The sequence below is a fragment of the Bubalus bubalis genome, chromosome 2, assembly GCF_019923935.1.
Source record: "Bubalus bubalis isolate 160015118507 breed Murrah chromosome 2, NDDB_SH_1, whole genome shotgun sequence".
Taxonomy (NCBI): Eukaryota; Metazoa; Chordata; class Mammalia; order Artiodactyla; family Bovidae; genus Bubalus; species Bubalus bubalis.
Window position 1 is genome coordinate 124010096 of NC_059158.1, and position 26012 is coordinate 124036107.

Consider the following 26012-nt stretch of genomic DNA (forward strand, 5'->3'; position numbering starts at 1 on the left):
GCACTGAATCTGTATATCTGTTTGGGAAGTATTGTCATCTTAACAACGTTAAGTCTTACACATGAATTATGTTTTTATATTTCTTAAACAATGCTTTATAGTTTGTTTACACATCTTTCATCTCCTTGGCTAAACTAACTCATAAACATTTTATTCCTTTGATGTTATTGTAATATGTAATTTTTTTAGTATCATTTTGGATTTAGTTTGGATTCTAGTATATAGAATTCATTTTTGTATATGTTTCTTATATCTTACAACCTTACTGAACTTGTTTATTAGTTTTTTTGTGTTTTATGTATAAGATCATGTTATCTACCAAAAAAGGATAGTTTTAACTTCTTCCTTTTTAGTCTGAATGCCTTTTATTCCTTTTTCTTTTCACTTAATCTCTTTTTCTTACCTAAGTGCCCTGGCTTGAACATTGAGTAAAACGTTGAATAGAAGTGTTAAGGGTGGTCATTGTTGTCTTATTCTTGATCTTATGGGAAGTGTTCAGTATTTCACCATCAAGTATGATGTTACCTGTGGGATTTTTCTAGATGCCCTTTATCATTTTATCATGAAATGGTGTTGGGTTTTGTTAAATGCTTTTTCTGCTGAGAGGATCATATGGTATATTTCCTGTATTCTGTTAATATGATATATTACATTGACTGTGTTTGATGGTATGTTGAATCATTGTTGCATTTCTGGGATAAATCGCACTCGTGGTGTAAAATTCTTTATATATGTTGCTTACTTTGATTTTGTGGAGGACTTTGATGTCCATATTCATAAGGGATATTGGTCTATAGTTTTTTTGTGTTTTTTTTCCCTTGTGATAACTTTGGTTTCAATAAGAGAAGTACTGGCATCAGAATGAGTTGGAAAGTCTTCTTTCTTCTATTTTTTTGAGGCTCTCCTGAAGGATTGGTATTAATTCTTCCTTCAACACTCGGTAGAATTCACCAGTGAAGCCCTGGGCTTTTCTAGAGCTTTTTGACTCTAGAAAACTCTAGCGACTCAGTCTCTTTACTTTTTACAGGTATATTCAGATTTTCTGTTTCTTCAGTTTTTAAACCAGGCAACTTTAGAGAGCCAAAGGTGGACTTAATGGATGAGAGGTTGGGATAATAGGAGTAAACCAGGATTATTCTGGCATACTAGGATTTCTTGTTAAATCACTAAGTCTTGTCCCACTCTTTGTGATCCCATGGACTGTAGCATGCTGGGTTTCCCTGTCCTTCACTATCTCCCAGAGTTTGCTCAAACTCATGTCCATTGAGTCAGTGATGCCATTCAACCATCTCATCTACTGTTGTCCCCTTCTCCTCCTGCCCTCAGTCTTTCCCAGCATCAGGGTCTTTCCCAATGAGTCGGCTCTTCACATCAGGTGACCAAGGTATTGGAGCTTCAACTTCAGCATTAATCCTTGCAGTGATTATTCTGGGTTGATTTCCTTTACGATTGGCTGGTTTGATCTCCTTGCTGTCCAAGGGACGCTCAAGAATCTTCTCCAGCACCACAATTTGAAAGCATCAATTCTTCAGCACTAAGCCTTCTTTAGGGTCCAACCTTAACATCCATACATGACTACTGGAAAAACCATAGCTTTGACTATATGGACCCTTGTCAGCAAAGTAATGTCTCTGCTTTTTAATACACTGTCTAGGTTTGTCATAGCTTTCCTTTCAGGGAGCAAGCATCTTTGAATTTTGTGGCTGCAGTCACTATCCGCAGTGATTTTTGAGCCCAAGAAAAAATCTGTCACTGTTTACACTTTTCCCCCATCTATTTGCCATGAAGTGATGGGACCAGATGTCATAATCTTTGTTTTTTGAATGTTGAGTTTTAAGCCAGCCTTTTCACTGTCCTCTTTACCTTCAAGAGGCTCGTTAGTTCCTCTTCACTTTTTGCCATTAGGGTGGTGTCATCTGTGTATCTGAAATTGTTGATATTTCTTCTGGCAATCTTGATTCCAGCTTGTGATTCATCCAGCCCAGCATTTCATGTGATGTATTCTGCATATAAACAAGGGAACGATATATATAGCCTTGACCTACTCCTTTCCCAATTTTGAGCCAGTCAGTTGTTCCATATAAGGTTCTGTTGCGTCTTGACCCCATACCAGTTTCTTGGGAGACAGGTAAGGCAGTCTGGTTGGTATTCCCATCTTTAAGAACTTTCCACAGTTTGTTGTGATGGAAGCACAAGCCAGAATCAAGATTGCCAGGAGAAATATCAATAACCTCAGATATGCAGATGACACCACCCTTATGGCAGAAAGTGAGGAGGAACTAAAGAGCCTCTTGATGAAAGTGAAAGAAGAGAGTGAAAAAGTTGGCTTAAAGCTCAACATTCAGAAAACTAAGATCATGGCATCCGGTCCCATCACTTCATGGCAAATAGATGGGGAAAGAGTGGAAACAGTGTCAGACTTTATCTTTTTGGGCTCCAAAATCACTGCAGATAGTGATTGCAGCCATGAAATTAAAAGATGCTTACTCCTTGGAAGGAAAGTTATGACCAACCTAGATAGCATATTGAAAAGCAGAGACATTATTTTGCCAACAAAGGTCTGTCTAGTCAAGGCTATGGTTTTTCCAGTAGTCATGTATGGATGTAAGAATTGGAGTATAAAGAAAGCTGAGCGCTGAAGAATTGATGCTTTTGAACTGTGGTGTTGGAGAAGACTCTTGAGAGTCCCTTGGACTGCAAGGAGATCCAACCAGTCCATCCTAAAGATCAGTCCTGGGTGTTCATTGGAAGGACTGATGTTGAAGCTGAAACTCCAATACTTTGGCCACCTGATGTGAAGAGCTGACTCATTTGAAAAGACCCTGATGCTGGGAAAGATTGAGGGCAGGAGGAGAAGGAGACGAGAGGATGAGATGGTTTTAAAAAATGATAATTTGGTAATTTTATTGTACAATAGAACTTTCCAATGTGTAAGTAATATATCTTAAGCCAGGCAAGAAAGTATTATTCTTTTGATACTAAGTGGTTTTAGGTCAGTACAGTCAGAATTTGCCAAATTTGAGAAAAATAACTGTAACAATTAATTGTTAATTAATTCAATTAGTGGTAACAATTTGCCAGAGAACATGTATGATTTATTTTGAAGGAATGATATTCAGTCTTGAAATGTCTACAGGAATCAGAAGAACAAAAGAGAAAGATGTCATGCATGTTAAAGAATGGGAGTTTTATTTACTTCTAAGAAGTATAGGTTTTCTTTTTTAGAATTGTGCTATATGCTTGATAGGTTTTCTTTTTTTTTCATTTAAAAAATTTTTAAAAACTTAACATTTTTAAATTGAGGGATAATTGCTTTACAGAATTTTTGTTGTTTTCTGTCAAACATCAACATAAATCAGCCACAGGTGTACGTATGTCCCCTCTCTCTTGAACCTCCCTCCCATCTCCCTCTGCATCCCACTCCTCTAGTTCGGGAGCGAGCTCCGCCCGTGGCAAAGGTCATGAGGAAGGAGGCTCGGCATACGCAAAGGCAGGATCGAGCCGCAGGAGTCCCCCTGGAAATTCTCGAGCATCTACCCCCAAAACCAGAGTCTGCCTACTTTCTGCTTTGTGCTCTCACCTACACCTCTGACTTTACGGGGGGGGCTGCTCCCCCACTACCTCTCTCTGAAAAAAGAGTTAGCTTACAGCTCCAGTTAATAATTCCTGGGTGTGACAGTGTTTTAACCTACAAACTCCTTTGGAAATCCTCTAGCCTGCCTGAATAGGTTTTTCCGGCCACATGTGATTGTTCAGAGCCTCCCAACTGTGAGAGGCAGGAGATGTTCTAAACTGTCTAAACACAGAGTCCTTTGAGTAGTTAAAAGATTGATTAGAAATTGTATTGGTGAAGGGTTTTTCACTTGTTGGGCCAGTGTTTGCTGCTAAGTCTCCATACTCCTTACCTGCTGTGTCCTTGGCAGTGTATTGATTGATATAATGGGTATATAGAAATGTAAGTAGTAACATTGGACCCTTGAGTTAATTCTTTTCTTGATTGAGCCCACCTCACCTTTGCCCTATAGGAATGCAGCTTTGTCTAATGCTTTTTTGGAGGCTGGTGCCTGACTTTGGAATAATCACCTTTAGAGAAAAATAAGTTTCTTAAAATGTTAACAGGCCTCCTGGCCAGAAGATGATGTAAATCACCTGAACTTTTGCATATGATAAGTTTGAAAGCCTGGCTTCGATTAGGACCAGGAACTGCTGTCCTTGCATGACTCCACCCCTTCCCCCATTATCCTCTATGCATAACTTTTAAGGTATAAAAACTACTTTGGAAAATAAAGTGCCGGCCTTGTTCACCGAAACTTGGTCTCCCCATGTCATTCTTTCTCTCACCTTCTGGCTGAATTATTCAGCCTCTTTTCTCCACTGAATTTCCTCACTGAGCTATCCTTATTTCAGCCTCTTTTCTCCACTGAATTTTCCTACTGAGGTATCCTCATTCTATTACTCTTTATATCCTTAATTAACGTTTAATTAAGCAATTGTTTTCTGATCCTCGCCGACGCCGTCCCCGCTTTGAATTCCCTTGATCCTCCAGGGCTGGACCCCGGCACTCTAGGTTGATACAGAGACCCTGTTTGAGTTTCCCAAGACATGTAGCAAATTCCCATTGGCTATTTTACATATGATAATGGAAGTTTCCATGATATTCTCTCCATATATCTTACCCTCTCCTCCCTTCTCCGCGTGTCCATAAGTCAGTTCTCTATGTCTGTTTCTCCTTTGCTGCCTTGGAAATTAATTGATCAGTATCATCTTTCTAGATCCCATATATATGCATTAGTATATGATATTTATCTTTCTCTTCTGATTTACTTCACTCTGTATAATAGGCTCTAGGTTCATTCACCTCATTCAGTTCAGTTTAGTTCAGTTGCTCAAGTCGTGTCTGACTCTTTGTGACCCAGTGGACTGCAGCATGCCAGGCCTCCCTGTCCATCACTAACTCCCGGAGCTTGCTCAAACTCATGTCCATCGAGTCAGTGATCCCATCCAACCATCTCATCTTCTGTTGTTCCCTTCTCATCCCACCTTCAATCTTTCCCAGCACCAGGGTTTTTTCCAATGAGTCACTTCTTCCCATCAGGTGGCCAGAGGATTGGAGTTTCAGCTTCAGCGTCAGTCCTTCCAGTGAATATTCAGGACTGATTTCCTTTTGAATGGACTGGTTGGATCTCCCTGCAGTCCAAGGGACTCTCAAGAGTCTTCTCCAACACCACAATTCAAAAGCATCGATACTTCGGTGCTCAACTGTCTTTATGGTCCAATCTTCAGATCCATATACAACTACTGGAAAAACCATAGCTTTGACTAGACAGACCTTTGCTGGCAAAGTAATGTCTCTGCTTTTTAATATGCTGTCTAGGTTGGTCATAGCTTTTCTTCCAAGTGTCTTTTAATTTCATGGCTGCAGTTACCATCTGCAGTGATTTTGGAGCCCTCCAAAATAAAGTCTGTCACTGTTTCCATTGTTTACCCATCTATTTGCCATGAAGTGATGGGACTGGGTGCCATGATCTTAGTTTTTTGAATGTTGAGTTTTAAGCCAACTTTTTCACTCTCCTTTCTCTTTCATTGAGAGGCTCTTTGGTTCTTCTTTGCTTTCTTCCATAAGGGCAGTGTCATCTGTATATCTGCGGTTACTGATATATTTCTCCCAGCAATCTTGATTCCAGCTTGTGCTTCATCCAGCCCAACATTTCGCATGATATACTCTACATATAAGTTAAATAAGCAGGGTGACACTGTATAGCCTTGACATACTCCTTTTCCTATTTGGAACCAGTTTGCTGTTCCATGTCCAATTCTAACTGATCATGATGGTCTCATCAGCAACGCAGAGCCAGACATCCTGGAATGTGAAGTCAAGTGGGCCTTAGGAAGCCTCACTATGAACAAAGCTAGTGGAGGTGATGGCATTCCAGTTGAGCTATTTCCGATGCTAAAATATAATGCTGTGAAAGTGCTGCACTCAGTATGCCAGCAATTTGGAAAACTCAGCAGTGGCCACAGGACTGGAAAAGGTCCGTTTTCACTCCAATCCCAAAGAAAGGCAATGCCAAAGAATGCTCAAACTACCGCGCAGTTGCACTCATCTCACATGCTAGTAAAGTAATGCTCAAAATTCTCCAAGCCAGGGTTCGGTAGTACGTGAATTGTGAACTTCCAGATGCTCAAGCTGGATTAAGAAAAGGCAGAGGAACCAGAGATCAAATTGCCAACATCTGCTGGATCATCGAAAAAGCAAGAGAGTTCTAGAAAAACGTCTACTTCTGCTTTACTGACTATGCTAAAGCCTTTGACTGTGTAGACCACAACAGACTCTGAAAAATTCTTAAAAGAGCTGAGAATACCAGACCACCTGACCTGCATTGTGAGAAATCTGTATGGAGGTCAAGAAGCAATAGTTAGAACTCGACATGGAACAACCAACTGATTCCATATAGGAAAAGGAATACATCAAGGTTGTATATTGTCCCCCTGCTTATTTAACTTATATGCAGAGTACATCATGTGAAATGCTGGGCTGGATGAAGCACAAGCTGGGATCAAGATTGTAGGGAGAAATATCAATAGCCTCAGATATGCAGGTGACACCACCTTTATGGCAGAGAGCGAAGAAGAATTAAAGCGCCTCTTGATGAAAATGAAGAGGGGAGTAAAAAAGTTGGCTTAAAACTCAACATTCAGAAAACGAAGATCATGGCGTCTGGTCCCATCACTTCATGGCAAATAGACGTGGAAACAATGATAGACTTAATTTTTGGGGGCTCCAGAATCACTGCAGATGGTGACTGAAGCCAGGAAATTAAAAGATGCTTGCTCCTTGGATGAAAAGTTATGGCCAACCTAGACAGCATATTAAAAAGCAGAGACATTAACTTTGCCAGCAAAGGTCTGCCTAGTCAAAGCTGTGATTTTTCTAGTAGTCATGTATAGATGTGATAGTTGGACTATAAAGAAAGCTGAGAACCGAAAAATTGATGGTTTTGAATTGTGTTGAAGACTCTTGAGAGTCCTTTGGAGTGCAGGGAGATCAAAGCAGTCTATCCTAAAGAAAATCAGTCTTGAATATTCATTGGAAAACTCGTGTGGAAGCTGAAACTCCAATCCTTTGGCCACCTGATGGTTAGAACTGACTCCTTAGAAAAGACCCTGATGCTGGGAAAGATTGAAGGCGGGAAGAGAAGGGGATGACAGAGGATGGGATGGTTGGATGGCATCACCAACTCAATGGACATGAGTTTGAGTAAATTCTGGGAGCTGGTGATAGACAGGGAGGCCTGGCATGCTGCAGTCCACTGGGTCACAAAGAGTCGGACATGACTGAGGGACTGAACTGAACTGTTGTTCCATGTCCAGTTGTTTCTTGACTTACATACAGATTTCTCAGGAGGCAGTTAAGGTGGGTCTGGTATTCCCATCTCTTGAAGAATTTTCCACAGTTTGTTGTGATCCACATAGTCAAAGGCTTTGGCGTCGTCAGTAAAGCAGACGTAGATGTTTTTCTATAGATGTTTTTCTGAAACTCGCTTGCTTTTTCGATGATCCAATGGATGTTGCAATTCTAATTCACCTCATAAGAACTGACTCAAATATGTTTTCCTTTTTATTGATATGTTTTCTTTTCCCATTTTTTGATAGATTCAGAGACAGAAAAACACCAACATGTTGATAAATTGTAGCTGACAAGTAGCCATCTGTTGATTTGTAGAGCAGTTGTGGTGAAGTAGGGAACATATCACTTTTCCCTCAAAAAAGGAATTGAAGGGGCAGTTACCACCTATCTCTAGCCATTTGTTGCCAAATAACTTTGCTGGATCTTCAAGTATTAATATTTTAAGAGAAGTTAGAGATTCATATTTTTAGAGTAAATCTTTCATTTTTAAAAAGCACTGGTTAAATTTTAAAAAACAATGTGACTGATGAAAGAAATCAAAAGAGGGCTAAATGAATGGAGAGGTATACTATGTGCATGGCTTAGAAGACTCGGCAAAGTAATCACTTCTTCCCTAGTTGATATTCAAGTTTAATGCCATTTGTGTCAAAATTTCAGAAAATCCTTTGTAGATACTGACAAAATTATTTGAAAACTTACATGAAAATGCACAGAATCTATAATACCTAAAAAACAATTTTGAAAAAGAAAAACAGTGGGAAGAATTCCTCTATTTAGCTTCAAGACGAATAACTGCTGTAAATAGGATTGTGTGGTATTGGTAGAACCACAGGCACATAGATCAATGAAACAAAATAGGGAGCTCTGCATGAGTATGGCCAGGCAACTGATTTTTAAGATACCCAGTGTAATTCAGTCAAAGGAGGGTAGTCTTAATAATTGTGCTGGAGCAATTGGATATCAAGCAAAAATATGAACCCTGACCTAAACCATATACCTGTATAGAAATTAACTCAAAAATAGTGTACATTAGTATAAGAAGTAAAACTATAAGCTTAGAAATATAAGAGAAGATCTTTGAGACCTGGGGCTTGGAGAAGAGTTACTAGGCATGATACCAAAAACATGATCATTTTTAATCAATAAAATGGATTTTATCAAAAGATTTTGCTTTTCCCCAAAGAGGATATATACAGATAGCAAATAAACACACGAAAGGATGTTCCTCATCCCTTGACATCAGGGAAATGTAAAGAAGACTTTGGTGAGATGTCATTACTATACATATGTGAGTACAGCTAAAATAAAAAATTATGATAACTCTAAATGCTTATGAAGATATGGAGAAACTGGATCTCTCAAACATTGGTTTTGGGAGTGGTACAGCCAGTATGAAAAATAGTCTGGCAACTTCTTAAAAAGATAAACTTACATATGACTCAGCAATTGTATGTGTGGTCACTTATTTCAGAGAAATGAAGACTTATTTCTTCACAAAAACCTGTGCATGATTGTTCATGACAGCTTTATTAGTAATAGCAAAAAACTTGAAAAAGCCAGTGTCCTACAGTAAATTAATGATTAAAGAAACTGTGACACATTCATATCTTGGAATACTACTTAGCAATAGAAAACAAGAAATCTGTTGACACACACAATTTGGATGTATTTCAAGGGCATTATGTGGAGTAAAAACAGTCAATCTCCAGAGGTCACATATCGTATACTTCGTGTATGTAACAGTCTCAACAAAATTAGAGATCAGGTTAATGCTCGCTGAGGTTTAGGGATGTTGGAGGTAGGAGGGATGTGTCTATAGAGTAGAAGTATGAGGGAGCTATTGGTGATAATGGAATATATCTTTATCTTGATTGTGGTATCAGGTCAGGAATGGAGATGTGTGATAAAGTGATGTAGAACTGTATAGGCACATTGTGCAGTGCCTGATTTTAGTAACTGATTTACTGTGGTTGTGTAAGGTGGAAGCGTTGGGGGAGAAAGGGGAGATAGGAGGACCTCTCGTTATTACAATTGCAGCTTTCTGTGAACATTTCAGTAAAAGAATGTAAAAAATATAGTGTGAACCAAACAAAACATGTCTCAGCAAAGATTTAAGCCTCTGATCTGTATATATGTTTGTGACCTCTGGTTGATGAAGTTTTTCAAACTTCATATTTGGAGCTTAGAATTTTAACTGGCCCAATCAAGTTTTTAAAGAAGAATGAATTAGGTAGATTTTAGACATTTATGTTCAGGAAAGGGAAACATAGGTAGTATTTCTCCTAATACTTGGAAAAAAAGGAAGAACACCACATCAGTAGTTATTTTTTGCCTTTTTCTTAAATCAGTTTAAGTATTGGTTTATTTATATATATATAACTTCACTTGGTCTCTGTGTAAAAATCCTAAGTAAAATAGCAGCGTACTATGTTTATTATTATATTTAACATTTTCCAATGTATTTATATTTAATATACATTATATATATTACTAATATGTATCATGTATTATTTATATTATTAAAAGTTTATACTATTGAATAAAATAAAATATACTATTAAAAGTATGAACAATACATAATGATCAGGTGGAGTGTATTTTCAGAAATGCAAAGATGATTCAGTATTAGTTGATATAATTCATCATGTATATCATGTATCATGTACATCATGTACATCATGTATATCATTGTATATCGTGGGATTGGTTCCTGTGTTTGCTATAAGACGTTGCTACTTTGTTGCTCAGTTGATGCTAGGTTCTGGCCATTGTACTTGCTCTCGGTGATAGACTGTAGTTTGTGTGATGTGTACCACTTCTGAACAGGAACCTGACACTTCATGTATGCTCATCTGCCTCTACCATATAGTTAAGTGAAACTGCATTTAACAAAGATGGACACTCAAATATCAACCACAAAAGAAAGATAAGTAACTCAGTGAGTTGAAGTTTAAGGCATTTTAGTTTACACAACACTCAGTGCAAATGGAAATGGAGGTGTTTGATCCAAAGTTGAGAGCTGGAGAACACTTGACTGGGGAGACATCAGGGAGGGGAGGTGTTCCACAAGTGCACCCTTGTTGGAGGCTGTGGCAGTGGATCCCTCCATGGTGGATCTCAGATCACTGAGCTAAGGGAAGACACAGTTCTTGTTCAGGGTTAGAATGCAACTCTTTCGAGCACTGCAGATGTCATGTGGTAAGCTCTGTCTGGCCTGCAGACGCTTGCTCATCTGAGATCAGGCAGATAATACTCTTCTCTCAAATTCTTATCAGATGGTTTTGGTGGCCTGTGAAGCCCCTTCTTCTTGGCACGTCATGGACTTTGACCTATGTGGAATTGACCTTCCTTCTCTTTGTGTTGTGGGGCTAGCTTAGCTTTGGAAGGTGTGCCCATCTCTAGGGATGGTGGTAGATGTTGGGCAGATAGGTGTCCCACCTGTGAGAACAGACCCGGTGGTTGCTCGAGGGCTCTACTATCTTTACAGTTTTGATGATTTAAATACAACAACTTTAGATTAATAGAGAAACAATAGACGCATTCCTACTCAAGACAATGTACCTACATGCTTAGTCCTGTCCAGCTCTGGCAACTCCATGGACTGTAGCCCAGCAGGCTCCTCTGTCCATGAGATTTCCAGGCAAGAATACTGGAGCAAATTGCCATTTCCTTCTCCAGGGGATCTTCCCAACCCAGGAATCAAACCTGTGTCTCCTGTGTTGCAAGTGGATTCTTTCCCCACTGAGCCATCAGGAAAGCCCCTATTAAAGACAGACAGGTGACAAAATGAAAGTGAAAGTGAAGTTGCTCAGTCGTGTCCGACTCTGCGACCTCATGGTCTGTAGCCTACCAGGCTCCTCTGTCCATGGGGTTTTCCAGGCAAGAGTTCTGGAGTGGTTTGCCATTTCCTTCTGCAGGGGATCTTCCCATCCCAGGGATTGAACCCAGGTCTCCCGCATTGTAGGCAGATGCTTTACTGTGTTAGTCACCAAGGAAGATCTTATTACCACTGCTATTAAATTATTTTAATAGAAGTAACAGCAAATGCAGTTGTAAACATTATAAACTTTGGAAAGGAGGTGGTGAAATGATCACTGTTGGCAGCGATTATTTGGATTGTTAGAACTTAAACAATAAAATTTAAAATAAATTTAAAAAATAAAAACTTAAAATCCAGCGATTGGATTGGATTGTTAGAACTTAATAAAATTCAATAAAGTAGTGGGGAGTAAAAAATACATAGAAATAACCTATATGTTATAAGTATACATATATATTCTATATTGTAAGAAACACACACACAGGCACATATATTTGCTAAACAAGGAGGAACTGTTTTTGTTAAAATAAGTGTATTTCCAAAATAGATTATGTGCTCTTCTTTCCATAGAGTGAATGTATAATCTGCTTAAGTCATCTACATTTCCATTATAAATTTGACTTTTAAGAATCCTAAGAAGGCATACTAATAATACACAGAGAGGTATTGTGGAAAATATATTTTAATGGCTCCTCTGAGCCTTCATTTGGAATTTCTTATAATACAGAATTTTTAAAAATAATTTTATTTTTGGCTGTGCTGGGTCTCCCTTGCTGTGTTGGCTTTTCTTAGTTGCTGTGAGCCAGGCTACTCTATTTTGCAGGCTTCTCATTGCAGTGGTGCCTCTTGTTGAGCACAGGTTGTAGGGCATGCGGGCTTTGGTGGTTGCAGCACGAGGCCTCAACAGTTGCGGTAACCAGGCTCTAGACTACATGTTCAACAGTTGTGGCATACAGGCTTAGTTGCTGTGTGGCATGTGGGATCTTCCCAGATCAGGGATTTTATGACTGAGCTACCAGGAAGCCCAGCACAGACTTTTAAGACCGAAAGAGTAATCACCCAGGTAGAATTTATGATGGAATCTAAAGCAAATTGAAGTGTTTTCAGTTAGTTGATCTTCTGTTTTCGTGGCATTGATTTTTAACATTTGTTGATTGGTTAAAGTGTTAAAATTTGCTTTAAAACAATAATTTAATGTAGAGCGTGAGCCAGGAGAAATATTTTTTGCAGAGGCAGTTGTTTGGAAAGACGGTTTACATTTCTCTGCCGCCAGCTCTTTGCCCTTGAGCAGCAGCAGTGGTGCATCTACCGCCAGCTATGTAGGCGTCAGAAGCCAAGAGTCATTCATTTGAAGAGCTGTAGGGCCTGGGGTGAGGGTGTATGTATGGTAGTGTTTTGGAAGCTTCCTAGGTGACTCTGTTTGATTTAGCTATGGCTGTTATGTTTGTAATTTCATATTATTTATTTTTTAAGATACACAAGTAAATAATTGTTCTTTTGTTCCTAGCTCAATAGGATGGAAATAAATGTAGCTTCCCATATTCTTTGAATTCTAAGTTTACCTACCACACTTTAGGAAATTAGGAGATTTATTTTGTTTTTAATGTACATGAGGAAGAAGAGCCATATTAGCTTCACTCTGTGCATCCAAAAGTCTATATCTGCATGTTCTTACCTTTATCTTCTGCTGTAGTTTAAACTTAACCCCTAAAGACCCTAATTCAAGGAAAATATTATCAGTGCCTGTCTCTGAGCTCTCAATTTTCCAGTCTCAGGGCTTGGAATGTGGAGGAGATGAAAGAAAACAGACTTGAAAATATGCAAACATGAACTCAGACCTTCCCCAGAGCATCACCAGGAACTCCCCCAGTTCCTGAATTTCACTTTAGAATGTGCTTGATGCTTTATCTGAGTTTTGGGTTGTGTTAAGGGAGTGCAGAGTGTAGAAGCTGTTAGATGCACATAGAAAGACTAAAATGCTTCCTTGGAAGAAAACTCTGATCCTTCGTCTCACCAGGAGAATTGTGTGTTTAATGTGCTTCTTAGACTTAGGGCACAAAGTAGAGACTACAGGTTTGCTTTTGAAACTAGCCATAAATGTTCTTAAACTGAAAAAATTTTGTTACAACCATTCAAGAAAGACTAGGTTGTTCTTGAAATAGTATTGGTCTAGCTTATGTTAATGTTTCCTTCTCAGTATCCCTTAAAATTTATTCTGTCAAAATTTGTGTTTAGCCTGTTGATTTTCAATCCATTGTTAATGTCTTTACTCTTTACTAACACACAGGTGTTTTTTTTTCCCTTTGAAGAAACTCTAGGAAATCAGAAACCAGTAATCTTGGGAGGTGGGGAGTGCATATGGTGATAGAAATTGGTATTGCAGGGGTTGGAGGGACTGTTGACTGTACACCTTTCAATATTACCAAAAAATTAACCTTATAAATATATTATTTATATACAATATTAAAATAAGGGGGGCCTAATTGTTGAGTAAAAATATGCTTGTTGTAGAATAAGTTGAAAATGTAAGAAAATACAAAGAAAAATTATAATCAACAATCTCAATGATCTAGATGTAACATCTCATAGATTACTTCGGTCTGAAAGAAAAGTTGTGTTTATATATACAGTGTTGGCTCTGGTGCTCAGTCACTCAATCATGTCCAACTCTTTGTGACCCCATGGACTGTAGCCCGCCAGGCTCCTCTGTCCATGAGATTTTACAGGCAAGAATACTGATGTGGGTTGCCATTTCCCCCTCCAGGGGATCTTCCCAAGCCAAGGGATCAAACGGGTTCTTTGCCACTAAGCCACTTGGGAAGCCCATATACAGTGGACCCATGACCAATGTTAGGGTTTGGGAAGCAGTTGAAAATCAGCGTATAACTTTGATAGTCTTCTCTGTGTCCAGGGTTCTAGATCTGTGAGTTCAACCCACCAAGGATTGTATGTATTGTGATTGATTGTACTGTGGTGCGTATCTAAAGAAAAAAGTCCACATATGAGTGGACCCATGAAAGTCAGCTCCTTGTTTAAGGATCACCTGTACAAATTTGTGCATTTTGACAAAACAGTTTATAATGTGTTGTTATTTGAATGAAAACAAAGTAATTAATAAAAACTAAAATTATTCAATTTTCCAGATTATTAACTATTTTGCTTTCATTCTTTTTCATTGCTGCATAGTTCTACATGTTGAAGTACTTGATTTCACCAGTTCACTATTGTTGGATATACAGATTGTCCTACTTTTCTTTGATTATAATTCCTTGTGAGTTAAACCATCAATAATGATTATTAGATGCATAATTGCTGAGTCAAAGTCACAGTTATTTTTTTTTAACCTTTTAATTTGCACTGGGGTATAGTCAATAACAATGTTGTAATGTTTTCAGGTGAACCATTCATATACATGTATCCATTCTCACCCTAACTCCTCTCCCATCCAGGCTGCCACATAACATTGAGCAGAGTTCCATGTGCTATACAGTAGGTCCCTGTTGGTTATCCATTTTGAATATAGCTGTATTTACATGTCTATCCCAGACTCCCTAACTATCCCTTCTCCCCATCCTTGCCCTCTTCTTCACATCACCAGTTAGGTCTCTAAGTCTGTGTTTTGTAAGTTCATTTGTATCTTTTCTGTTTAGGTTCCACATATGAGGGATGTCATATGACATTTCTCTTTCTCTGTCTCTGACTTAACGTCACTCCGTATAACAGTCTCTAGGTCCATCCAGCCACATAGTTATTTTTAAGGCGTAATCAGATTGCCTCCCAGAAGGTGTGTGCTCGTTTGTGCTCATTATGTGTATGAGCATCTCCGTCACTGTGGCTGCATGACATGCCCAGTTGACCAGCCACTCACTTACAAATTCATTGCAGTATAATAGACGGAACCTGAAGATAGACAACTCCCAGATTCCTGGTTGTGGGGAGAAAACAATATAGGGCATGTAAGTAAAATTGATCTCATACCCAGTATGTGATTGCCCTTAGGCTGTAGTAGGTATTTTGCACAATTTAAGTCTAGAGTATTTGAATATTAGGTTCTTGCACTTAGGCATGACGGGTGAGCTTTTCACTGTCCTAGTTGAACTCTTCTCAGCTGATAGATCGAATTGTATTCTGCCTACTGCTGGCCAAGCATTATAATGGAAGGATGTATAAAATTGAACATTTGCTAGATTAAAATATTCCTAAAAGTGGATGTCCACCTGAATTTATCAAAAGATGAGAGATGGTTGACTAAGTAGCTTGCACACTTGAATCCAGAGAAGATATTGCACCATATTTAACTGTCTCTCGAAATGTTTACTGACCATCTTGTGTTGACGTGTAGAGGTACTTTGCTGTCACACTAGCGGTTCTGTGAATTTCACTTTTGGATCTTGGCAGAGAAGGGGGAGAAGAGGCCAGGCAAATAATTGGCAAGAGAAGCAAATAGTTACAAGTCTGTTAACAATGAAGTCTTGTTTGCCCATGCTTGGCCTGTCTGGAGTTCTGAGACTGGATTCCTTAGCTCTGTGAACTGTAGCACAAGAGCACTCCTTTGGTTTAGGGTGCTTGCGACTGTAAGCATGCTGAAGAGAACACAGTCATGTGTATCTTAGTGGGATGAGTATATCCTGTCCCTGTTGCTGCTGCTAAGTCACTTCAGTCGTGTCCGACTCTGTGTGACCCCATAGACGGCAGCCCACCAGGCTCTCCTGCCCCTGGGATTCTCCAGGCAAGAACACTGGAGTGGGTTGTCATTTCCTTCTCCAATGCATGAAAGTGAAAAAGTGAAAGTGAAGTCTCTCAGTCGTGTCCGACTCTTAGCGACCCCATGAACTGCAGCCCACCAGGCTCCTCTATCCATGGGATTTTCCAGGCAAGAGTACTGGAGTGGGGTGCCATTGTCTTCTCCCCTGTCCCTGTTAGGACTTAGTATAAAGGCATTAATTGTAGGAAGTGGGCTAGGAATGGTTTATCAGTGCAAGTCTCTGGAATTGCTTCTTAGATCTGTTTGTGTTTGTGAAAAGGTTACAGAAATCAAGACTGTTACTTTTTTTTTTGGTAAAGCAAAGGAGCAAGGACTGCTTATTTAATAGAGTCTTGGTTGTGAGAAAGATCTAATTTTATAGTGTAAGCTCTTTCAAAGGCTACTACTTAGTGAAATTGTTATTTCACCTAACTTGGGGTTATGATCTGTTAATAAATCTCATAGTTTTATTACAGAATTGAACTAAGAATTAGAATATGATTATACATACTTCTAATTTTACCAGTTTTGAAAGGGTCCTCTTTTTTGGCAACAGTGAGAAAAACTAAGGGCAAAATTTAAAATAGCATGTTTATTACTAAGAGCAGATGAAATGTTTTTAAGAAGTCATGCATCTGGTTGTAGGTCTTTCTTTTGTTCATATGTGTCCTATGTTTCCGTGTTCTGGGTAGATTAGCATTCACCCGCACTCCAGTTTTTAGTCTCACTTGTGTTTTTCTCTTGTGAAATATTTCCTTCAGCAAAAGCATGATGAAAATTAACTTTTAGTAATTAAAATGTTAAATTTTCTCTCTGCTTAACAGCTAACTTTTTGTTTTTGTTTTCAGCATTGGTTGGATGGTACAAAAAGCATCAAAAAGCAAGTAAAAAGTAAGTGTTGAAAAAATTTTGAAAAAAGATGGAAACTGAATTATATATAATTGCATATTAGAAACTGGTTTCTCATAGTCGGGACATAAATCATGTTTCTGATGAGTTTCTTAGCATCTCCATTTTTCTAAAAATAATTTCAATCCGATATATCAACCCGCCCCTTAAATTATATAGGGTTGATGGTAATTAGATGCATGTAGTTTGTAGTTTGTTTCTAGAACAAAGGCTTGTAGTTTGGAAATGAGATTGAGTTCCCATGAGATGCTTAACTTCTGTTTAGTAGTTACTTACACTGGAATTTTTCTGTTTGCTATCTGCCCTGCTTTAGAAAGTATTTTGAGACTTTAAGGCTGTAACTTTATTTTTTTTGTTAAGACTAATGAAAAGAAGTTATTCCCATAAAATGTCAGTATTATTCCTAGTGATAGGGGAGAATACCAGTGTCCAGTCCATAGTCCCATCATGTTTTTTGTAGTACCAGATTTTAGGGCACCTCAACTTTTTTACAAAATATTGGGATCTCTGATAATATAGAGGTTAGTGAAGTGGTGAAGTGAATTGGAAAGGATGTGAGTGAATTTGCCAGGTGCAGTAAACAACAGGTGTTCTTTTTGCTCTCAAGAAATACAGCTCAGCAGCTTTGTAGGGCTGTTAGCATACACAGTCAAGACTTTTTTATTTGACATATTTGGCCAACTTTTGGAATTCTTCTGGAGCTGTCTGTTCTTGGGAGGACAGATGATGTGATAGTGCTACATGGTGGTTGGGACATTTAAAAAGTCTACTGATTGTGTTAGGCTTAAGCCTACAGTGTAACCTGAATTATTGCTGCAATAATCTGTTCTCTTTTGTCCACTTCAGTAGATGTTTGACAAGTTTACTGACTGAAAATCCTTACTATTTAAATACCTGTATTGAAAAAATTAACGCCCTCCCTTTTCTTTTAATGGCAGTTGGTTCACCCTATTGTCTGCATCTTCGAGTTAAGTTTTATTCCTCAGAACCAAATAACCTTCGTGAAGAGCTGACCCGGTAAGACCACTATCTAGAGTTACATACAAGAGTCAAGTTTCAGTTAGACTAGCCAAAGATGTTGGAAGATTACCTCAATAATTCCTTCAGTTTTACAGTTTATGAAATGGATACTTTGTCCTGGTAACAGGATACCTGACAAGGGAATTTCATTTTGAGACAGTGTTTTTTTAAGTGTAGGATGTTTTCCTTTATTTACCAATTTTGAAAATAAACAGTTGGTTCTCTAACATCCTGCAAAACTAACTAGCGAGTTCTGAAGTATCACTATCAACTCATGAATTTTAAACAGGGCAGTTGTGTTTTAATATATTATGTTTTTATGTTTATTGATATTCAAAATTATCTATTTTTGGCCACCACTGAGAGTTATTTCAGGTTGGCTCCTGACTTTCTTTTTTGACATACCATTGAGTAATGAAAATATTTAATCTTGATTTCTCTTGAATGGTCTTAAATAACTTTAAATAAGTTACAGAAACTGATTTTTGTCTTGCCTCCTTAGTATTTATCCATTGAGTCTATATTGCATTTCTATAACTCATGTACATGTACTACTTTTATTAAGTAAAAACTTGAATTGCTGAATCCCTTTAGAAGGGTTTCCTCTTGAACATTCTCCTGATGGATAAGAGTGTAGCTGTCATTTGTGTGTATGTAGCTGTATCCCTTTACATATGAGGTGGCTGTGTTGTCAGATCACAGAGCTCATTCTCAGAATTTGCTTTAAACCTTGGTCTTTTGAGAGTGTCCTGAACTCCAGTGCATCCTTCTGACGCTGAATGCCCCTTGTTTCATATTCTTTTTCCTTTATAGACTTTATTGTGGGTAAAGTTTTGTAATTAAGAATGTTTCTTCTCAAATTAGAAGGGCAGGATTATTTTTGACGGTAGATTATTCTGTTTAGTTAAATTTGTGCCTTTTATTTTTCTTAGGTATTTATTTGTTCTTCAGTTAAAACAAGATATTCTCAGTGGAAAGTGAGTATTAGTTTAAGGTAAACCATGTTTTCTTGAGTAGTTGAAAAAATAAGTTTATAGTTAAATATGAAAAAGAAGCAGTTAACATAAAGTATGTCTTATTTCCATTTATCATAAAACAGAGGTTGTGACATTGGCTTATTTAACACATTGATGTTTTGCTCTCAGATTAGAGTGTCCCTTTGATACAGCGGTTCAGTTGGCAGCTTATAACCTGCAAGGTAAGCAGTTTTTATGTTCGCTGTTAAGAGTGAAGGGTAATTCCTCTTTGTGTGTGTTTGAAGCCTCTCAGAAGATTCATACTGACATGCCAGAAGAGAAACACCTGTGTTTGTGTAATCTTGCATCAGTATCCAGCTCTGATTCCCTTGTTTCAGAGCATTGCCTTCTTTTCCTTCCCTTTAACTTTATTTGCTACCTTTCTGTCTAATAGTATTTTCAAGCAGAATTTGCAGTCTACTTGATAATTCAATACATGTTATGGTTGGACCCTCAGCACATTTTTTCTTTTTATAAAGAATGCAGGGATGTATGAGTAAATTGTTGCTGTAGCCACCTGGCTTGCTTTCTTTTGTCTTATTCTTAAGAATAAGTTCATGAAAAGAAATATTTAGCATGTATTTAAAAGTTCCTGATGGTTATTTTAAGAATTTTTTAAAAAGTGTTTTCCAGTCAATGAGATTAATGAAAAACTTACCCTTTTGTACCTTGTTACACTGATCAAATATTTGTTAAACTTAGGCATTTTCTTCTGAAAAAATGGACATTTTAGGAAAATAATAATTTGTCTTTGTTCATAAAATGGAAAGAAACATTTTGGCTGGACTATCTATATATATTAAAATAAAAATAATATTTAATAATTAAGACAATAATTTTATGCTTTTTTGGGGTGATTCTGTATTATCCCCAATCTCTCTAAATCAGTAGTACTTATTTTCCATTGTATGGGTAATAGACTATACTTTCATGTTTTATGATAAACCTAATCTGCTGATACTGTACTTCCATTTTGGAAATCATATTTTTCTGTTGATAGAGTAATTGGTGACTGAAGGAAATTTCTGGACTTCAGAAATTTGCTGCTAATGTAAAATGTAGTCTGTCTACAGACTAAAACTTGTTTTTTCATCTTCTGGAATGTTGAATGGATACTAGTTTGGAAGTGCTATACCTTTAGAACTGTAATGATCACAGTGCATAATTGCACGCATCTTTTCTTGAAAGCACATTTTTAATGTTCTACTAATTGCTGTGTGAGAATTCTGAAACTCTCAGATCTATAGAAAAGCTGTCATTTTCAAATCTGTGTTCCACCACTTATTGCTCTTTCATTCTGTGTCTCATTTTGTAAGTTTCATGACAGCCAAAATTTATACTTCTTGAAAATGGTCTTTGTGCATTTCTGTATGTTTAACAAAGCACTTATTTAAAGTAATGCTTACTAAATATTTACTGTCTGATTCATGCATATAGCTCTGTTATATTATCTCTTAACCCTACTTATATTTTTTCCTTAAATAAAATCTTTCTTACTTTCTCTTTTATCCATGGTTACCATTTTTTTTTTTGGTGGGGGGACAGGAAAGTAGGATTTACTGGTGGGCACAGGTAAGGAGGGGACAGCGCCAGGGCTCTCATGAGTTCAGGGCCCACCATTCGTCCAGGGAGCCACAATTAGGGATGTATTTGACCCACAGCCATCTGGGATGAGCTGTGTTTTCGAATTCGTCCATATTAAACTTAGTAAATCCCCCCTTCTTGGAGATGTGGATCTTTTAGAAGCCAGGAAACTTGAGCTTGCCTCTCAATAGGGCCTCAATCACAAGCCCCTTGTTCTGCAGCTTGACATTATGACTTGGCCAATGTGGACCCTAGCCTCTGTGCCCTGGGCTTTCCAAAGGTGCCCTGCATCCCTGTCTGGAGCTTATCAGCTCCAGTGTAGGACAGCATGGTGCAAGGGATGGAGCCCCACTCAGATGTGAAAACCATCTTTGCCACAGCTTTTCATCATGTACTTACTGGCACAAATACGGGCAGCCCTCAGGGCCTCAGAGTAGAGCTGCTCATACTCATCTGACACTATGGCTGCAGAGTGGGCGTGGTGCAGTTGTTTTTGTGATTCCTCGAAACTTCATCCTGTGTCTTATGCGTCTCATTGTCCTGTGTCTAAAAGTTTACCAAATCCTACTGATTATTAAGGTCCTTAAGAGTAAATTAACTGAAGTATTACTCCCTCTTCATAAAATGAGCTCCTTGCTTCTTGTTTATGACTTTTTTTTTTGCCCACACCTTGTGGCATGTGGAACTTTCCCAACCAAGGATCGAACCTGTGCCCCCTGCAGTGCAAGCGTGGAGTCTTTAAGGCCCACCATAGAAGCCCTCATTTATGATTTTCTGTTTTATCAGAATAATCTTTATCAGTTTTATCACACACTCAAGTTCAGTTTTTCATCACGATTTTAGTATATATCCTGAACAACATTATGTAGCAGATTTAGTTTGGGGCTTTTAAAGAACTTGTGTTCTACTTATGGTTGTTAGTGGGGAAAGAACGGGAGGAAGGGATAGTTAGGGAGTTTGGGATCCATATGTACACACTGCTATATTTAAAATGAAAAACCAACAAGGGTCTACTGAACAGCACAGGGACCTCTGCTCAGTGTCATGTGACAGCCTGGAGAGGAGGGGAGTTTAGGGGAGAATGGATACATGTATATGTATGGCTGAGTCACTCTGCTGTCTACCAGAAACTAGCACAACATTGTTAATTGGCTATACTCCAATATAAAACAAAAAGTTAAAAAAAGAAAAAACAAACTTATGTTCCAGACAGAAGAGCAATTTCTTCAAGTGAAGTGCAAGTGAGAATGTTTTCCAAGGTTGTTGTGAAGTTACATGACCGTATGTCTGCAATATGACTATTGTGTAAAGTAGATGCTTAGTAAAACGTAAGTTATTACCATTTTTAGGATTATCTCAAAGTAGGACTCGTACTTTTTCTCTCCATGGCCGAATTCTTTATCAAAATGGAAGTGTTTTAATTTAAGTAAAATATTTTTAAAGGAAAACGTTCTAAAGAACAGAAAATGAGAATCATCATTTTCCCTCCATTCCCAAACCCAGTTCAGAGGTAACCGCAGATGGACACATAAATGTGTGTGCACTATCCAGTAACTTTTCTTTTTTATTTCTTTGGGATTAATAATTTAAAATTCCAGGGGGACAGCAATTATATCTTACAGTGATGTTTAATGTCATGTTCTGTGCATAATAGCTTCTTAGTAGATGCTAGCTAATTGTTTTTTTAAAAGGATTGCTGAATATTTTTGTTTATACAAAATATACAGTCAAAATACAGTCAATATACAGTCAAAAGCTATTTCTCTGTGTAAGGCTAAAAGATTGTCAGAAGCTAAACATTGTACAGTATGACTCAATTAGGAGTAAGACATTTAATTGAAAATATACTACTAACCACAATTATATGATTTGTGCATACAGACAGATAAGTCACAAGTCTAAGCTGGATTTATTTTTGGTAATGGTCTGGGTGTTATGAATGCCTTGTAGTTTAAGAAAGTCTAATCTTCTATTAATAAGTGGGTATTGAAGAAGGATTCATCAGGAAGTAAACTTATTAACAAAACATGACCTTGTGAAACTTAACATTTGTAGCTGAACTTGGTGACTACGACCTTGCTGAGCACAGCCCTGAACTTGTGTCTGAGTTCCGGTTTGTGCCTATTCAGACAGAAGAGATGGAGCTCGCTATATTTGAAAAATGGAAAGAATACAGGTACTTTAACATCACCACAACAGTGATTTCACATTTGTTTTCTTCTAGTTCTCTTACTTAGCATAGAATTCATTGTATATTTATAATCATCTTAAAATTTATTATTTTTTAAATTTCAGAGGTCAGACCCCAGCACAAGCTGAAACCAATTATCTGAATAAAGCCAAGTGGTTAGAAATGTATGGGGTTGATATGCATGTGGTTAAGGTAAGCACTGTGTTGTGATGCTTTTTAAGAAAGTTATTCCTTCAAGACTCAAGGTAACTATGGAATCTCTTAGTATGAAGGAGAGTGTGTAATTTGCAGGGGCTCTACTGGGTACTTTGGATGTGTGGTTATGAAGATTGAGAGTAAATACTGAATGATGAGTCTCACACAAAAACTTGTTATAAGAAAGAAGACAGCCAAAATTTCCAAAAAGGTGTGTTTGTGGTTTTAAGTTGTCACTGTTGTTTTCTTTTAAAGTTTTTGAATCACTTTTTATTCTTTCACTTCATATTCATATCATCTTTTATCATGTAAGCTTGAGTAGGCTCTGTAAAAATGAAAATAATTTAGAATGTAAAGTTGAAGATTTGTAGCTTGAGGGGACTTTGATGCAAGCTGATGATTTTGATGAGGCAAGCTGTGCCTGCATACATACTAAGTCGATTCAGTCATGTCTGACTCTTTGTGACCCTATTGACTTTTAGCTTGAGGGATCCTCTGTCCATAGGATTCTCCAAGCAAGAATACTGGAGTGGGTTGCCATGCTCTTCTGCATTGCTAAGCTCTAGTCTAGTATAACTTACAGAGTGATTAGTTATTTTTAGTTTTAAAAGCTCAATTTTCCCAGAAATGCAGTTTTTTTCAAAATTTGTGACTAGATTTGGGAAGACTCTGGAAAGCTTTCTTCTGTGTGGCAGTATCACTACCTGTATGTCTTCCAGTGAACACATACATTAAAACTATAGTGTCTCAGTGAACTAAATTTGCATGAGTTTTCCTAAGAATGTTATTTTGGATGTTTTAATTGTTGAAAGCACCTTCCACATTAATATTAGCCTGTATGTAATTAATATAATTCAGTTTGAAAAGAAAAACAGTCCTTTGAAAATGTGAACCCTGCTTTATACAGATAAAGCTAACACATATTGCTCCCCTGAAATTAGGCCAGAGATGGGAATGACTACAGCTTGGGACTGACCCCAACAGGAGTCCTTGTTTTTGAAGGAGAGACCAAAATTGGCTTATTTTTTTGGTAAGCAGAGTTAATGTCAAAGATAATTACTGTTGTTTTGTTTTTTTAAATGAATAAAAACACTTATATGAAGTTAGAACATAAAATAGAATTTGAACATAGTTCTGACAAGCTTGTAAGTGAATTGCAACTCTCTCCTGTTATCCTCCTATTTATCTGTAATCCTGCTTCTCCAAGCCAGTGTTTAAAACTCTTAATTGCATTTTCCGTTAGTTTCAACATATGCCAAAATACGTACTTAACATAAATATTGTCTAGTTCTGTGTGTTAACTGTTCACATGGACACTCCCCCTGTCATGTGGTTATGAGGCTGTTTGTGTTTCTCGTTCCACGGTCCTTTTACTCCCTGCTCCTCACTGTATGCTGTGCTGTGCTTAGTCACTTAGTCATGTCTGACTCTTTGCGACCCCATGGACTGTAGCTTGCCACGCTTCTCTGTCCATGGGGATGTAGCCCCATGGACTGTAGCCCACTGGGCTCCTCTGTCCAGGCAAGAATACTGGAGTGGGTTGCCATGCCCTCCTCCAGGGGATCTTCCCAATCCAGGGATTGAACCCGGCTCTGCCACCGATTCTTCACCGCCTGAGCCACCAGGGAAGCCCAAGAATACTGGAGTGGGTAGCCTATCCTTTCTCCAGGAGAGCTTCCTGACCCAGGAATCGAACCTGGGTCTCCTGCATTGCACGCAGATTCTTCACCAGCTGAACTACCAGGAAATCCCACCCCTCACTGTATAGGAAGGAGATGCTAGTGCTTTTATCCTTCTTTGGAGCTATGCTTCTCTTTCTGAGTCCCAACTTCTGTCATCCGTATGTTGCAGTTATATTTGCATGTTACTTTTACATCAAGGGTAGATATTACTTGGATTTCATACCATGATTAAGTTCTTCAGGTTTTGTTTGGTTGTTTCTAAAAGCTGAAAATCAGGAAATAGTGTTTATATTATAATGTCTTTGTGGAACTGGTGTGAAGCTTAGTAGTACACTGGGGTTATATGTAGGGGCTGAAGAGGGCTCTTGTATATTATAATGTACTGGTTCGTCTGTTCCTCGGTTGTTTCCTCCTTCATAGCACGTCAGGACCCTTCACTTGAAGTCTGCCAGTGCCAAACTCAAATTCTTAAATACCCAGTTGCTTTAAATATAGGCCAGCAAGTAATAGTTTTAGCCTTTCAGAGCCTGCATGGTTTGCATGTCTCATTGCAAACTGCACTTCACATCTGTTAGCTGGCTATAGATAAGCAAATCCTGTATCTGTAAGAGCCCCCACACCTCTACTACCCTTTGGAGCTCTGTGGCTCAGAGGCCTCTCCTGGTAGACACAGAAGCCCCCTCCATGGCCTGCCTCCTTCCTCAAGGTTTCCTTACCCTCTTCTATCCTGCATGGGGGCCTGGGCTGCCTTCTTGGGAAGGTCTGCGGTGTGAAAGGATACTTCTCAGTAGAGCTCATCATGTGATACTGTTGTCTTTGCTCCTGTCTTTTTCTTGATCAGCTCTGAAATCCTTGAACTCAACTGGGAGTATGTTTCCTTTGTTATCCTAGAGCCTTAGCCTTTAGTCATCCCACACATCCCTTTAAGTGACCTGCCTTTGTCTTCTCCAGTTCAGTCCAGTCGCTCAGTCGTGTCCGACTATTTGCAACCCCATGGACTGCAGCACTCCAGGCCTCCCAGACCATCACCAGCTCCCAGAGTTCACTCAGACTCATGTCCATTGAGTCGGTGATGCCATCCAACCATCTTATCTTCTGTTATCCCCTTCTCCTCCCGTCTTCAATCTTTCCTAGCATCTTAAATTATTTCAAATTCTCCAGGGTTTCCTGAGATGGCTCTTTTCCAGTTGTAACTGTTGACTCTTCCAGGCTGCTCTATGTCTTGGGACTTGTTTTTCCTGTTTTCTCAGTTATGAATCTATGTTGTCTTTTTTTAAACTTTGAGGACATTTATTTGAAATCTGGCTGTTATTCTCATATTGTTATAGGCCCAAGATAACCAGATTGGATTTTAAGAAGAATAAACTAACGTTGGTGGTTGTAGAAGATGATGATCAGGTAGGAATTATATTGTATTACATATTTAACAGTGACTGTGTTATA

The 26012-nt window shown here is 38.3% G+C and overlaps 1 protein-coding gene across 5 annotated transcripts in view; it reads left to right on the forward strand.

Moving 5' to 3' along the window:
- EPB41L5 (erythrocyte membrane protein band 4.1 like 5) overlaps window positions 1-26012 on the forward strand; it is a 167427-nt gene that overhangs the window by 38918 nt on the left and 102497 nt on the right. For all 5 annotated transcript variants that reach the window (XM_006057177.4, XM_006057179.4, XM_006057180.4 and 2 more), the window contains exons 4-11: window positions 16821-16863; window positions 17820-17898; window positions 18834-18878; window positions 19047-19099; window positions 22557-22677; window positions 22797-22884; window positions 23829-23917; window positions 25898-25967. In XM_006057177.4, coding sequence (XP_006057239.1) covers window positions 16821-16863; window positions 17820-17898; window positions 18834-18878; window positions 19047-19099; window positions 22557-22677; window positions 22797-22884; window positions 23829-23917; window positions 25898-25967 — 588 coding nt within the window. The remainder of the gene's footprint in view (window positions 1-16820; window positions 16864-17819; window positions 17899-18833; window positions 18879-19046; window positions 19100-22556; window positions 22678-22796; window positions 22885-23828; window positions 23918-25897; window positions 25968-26012) is intronic.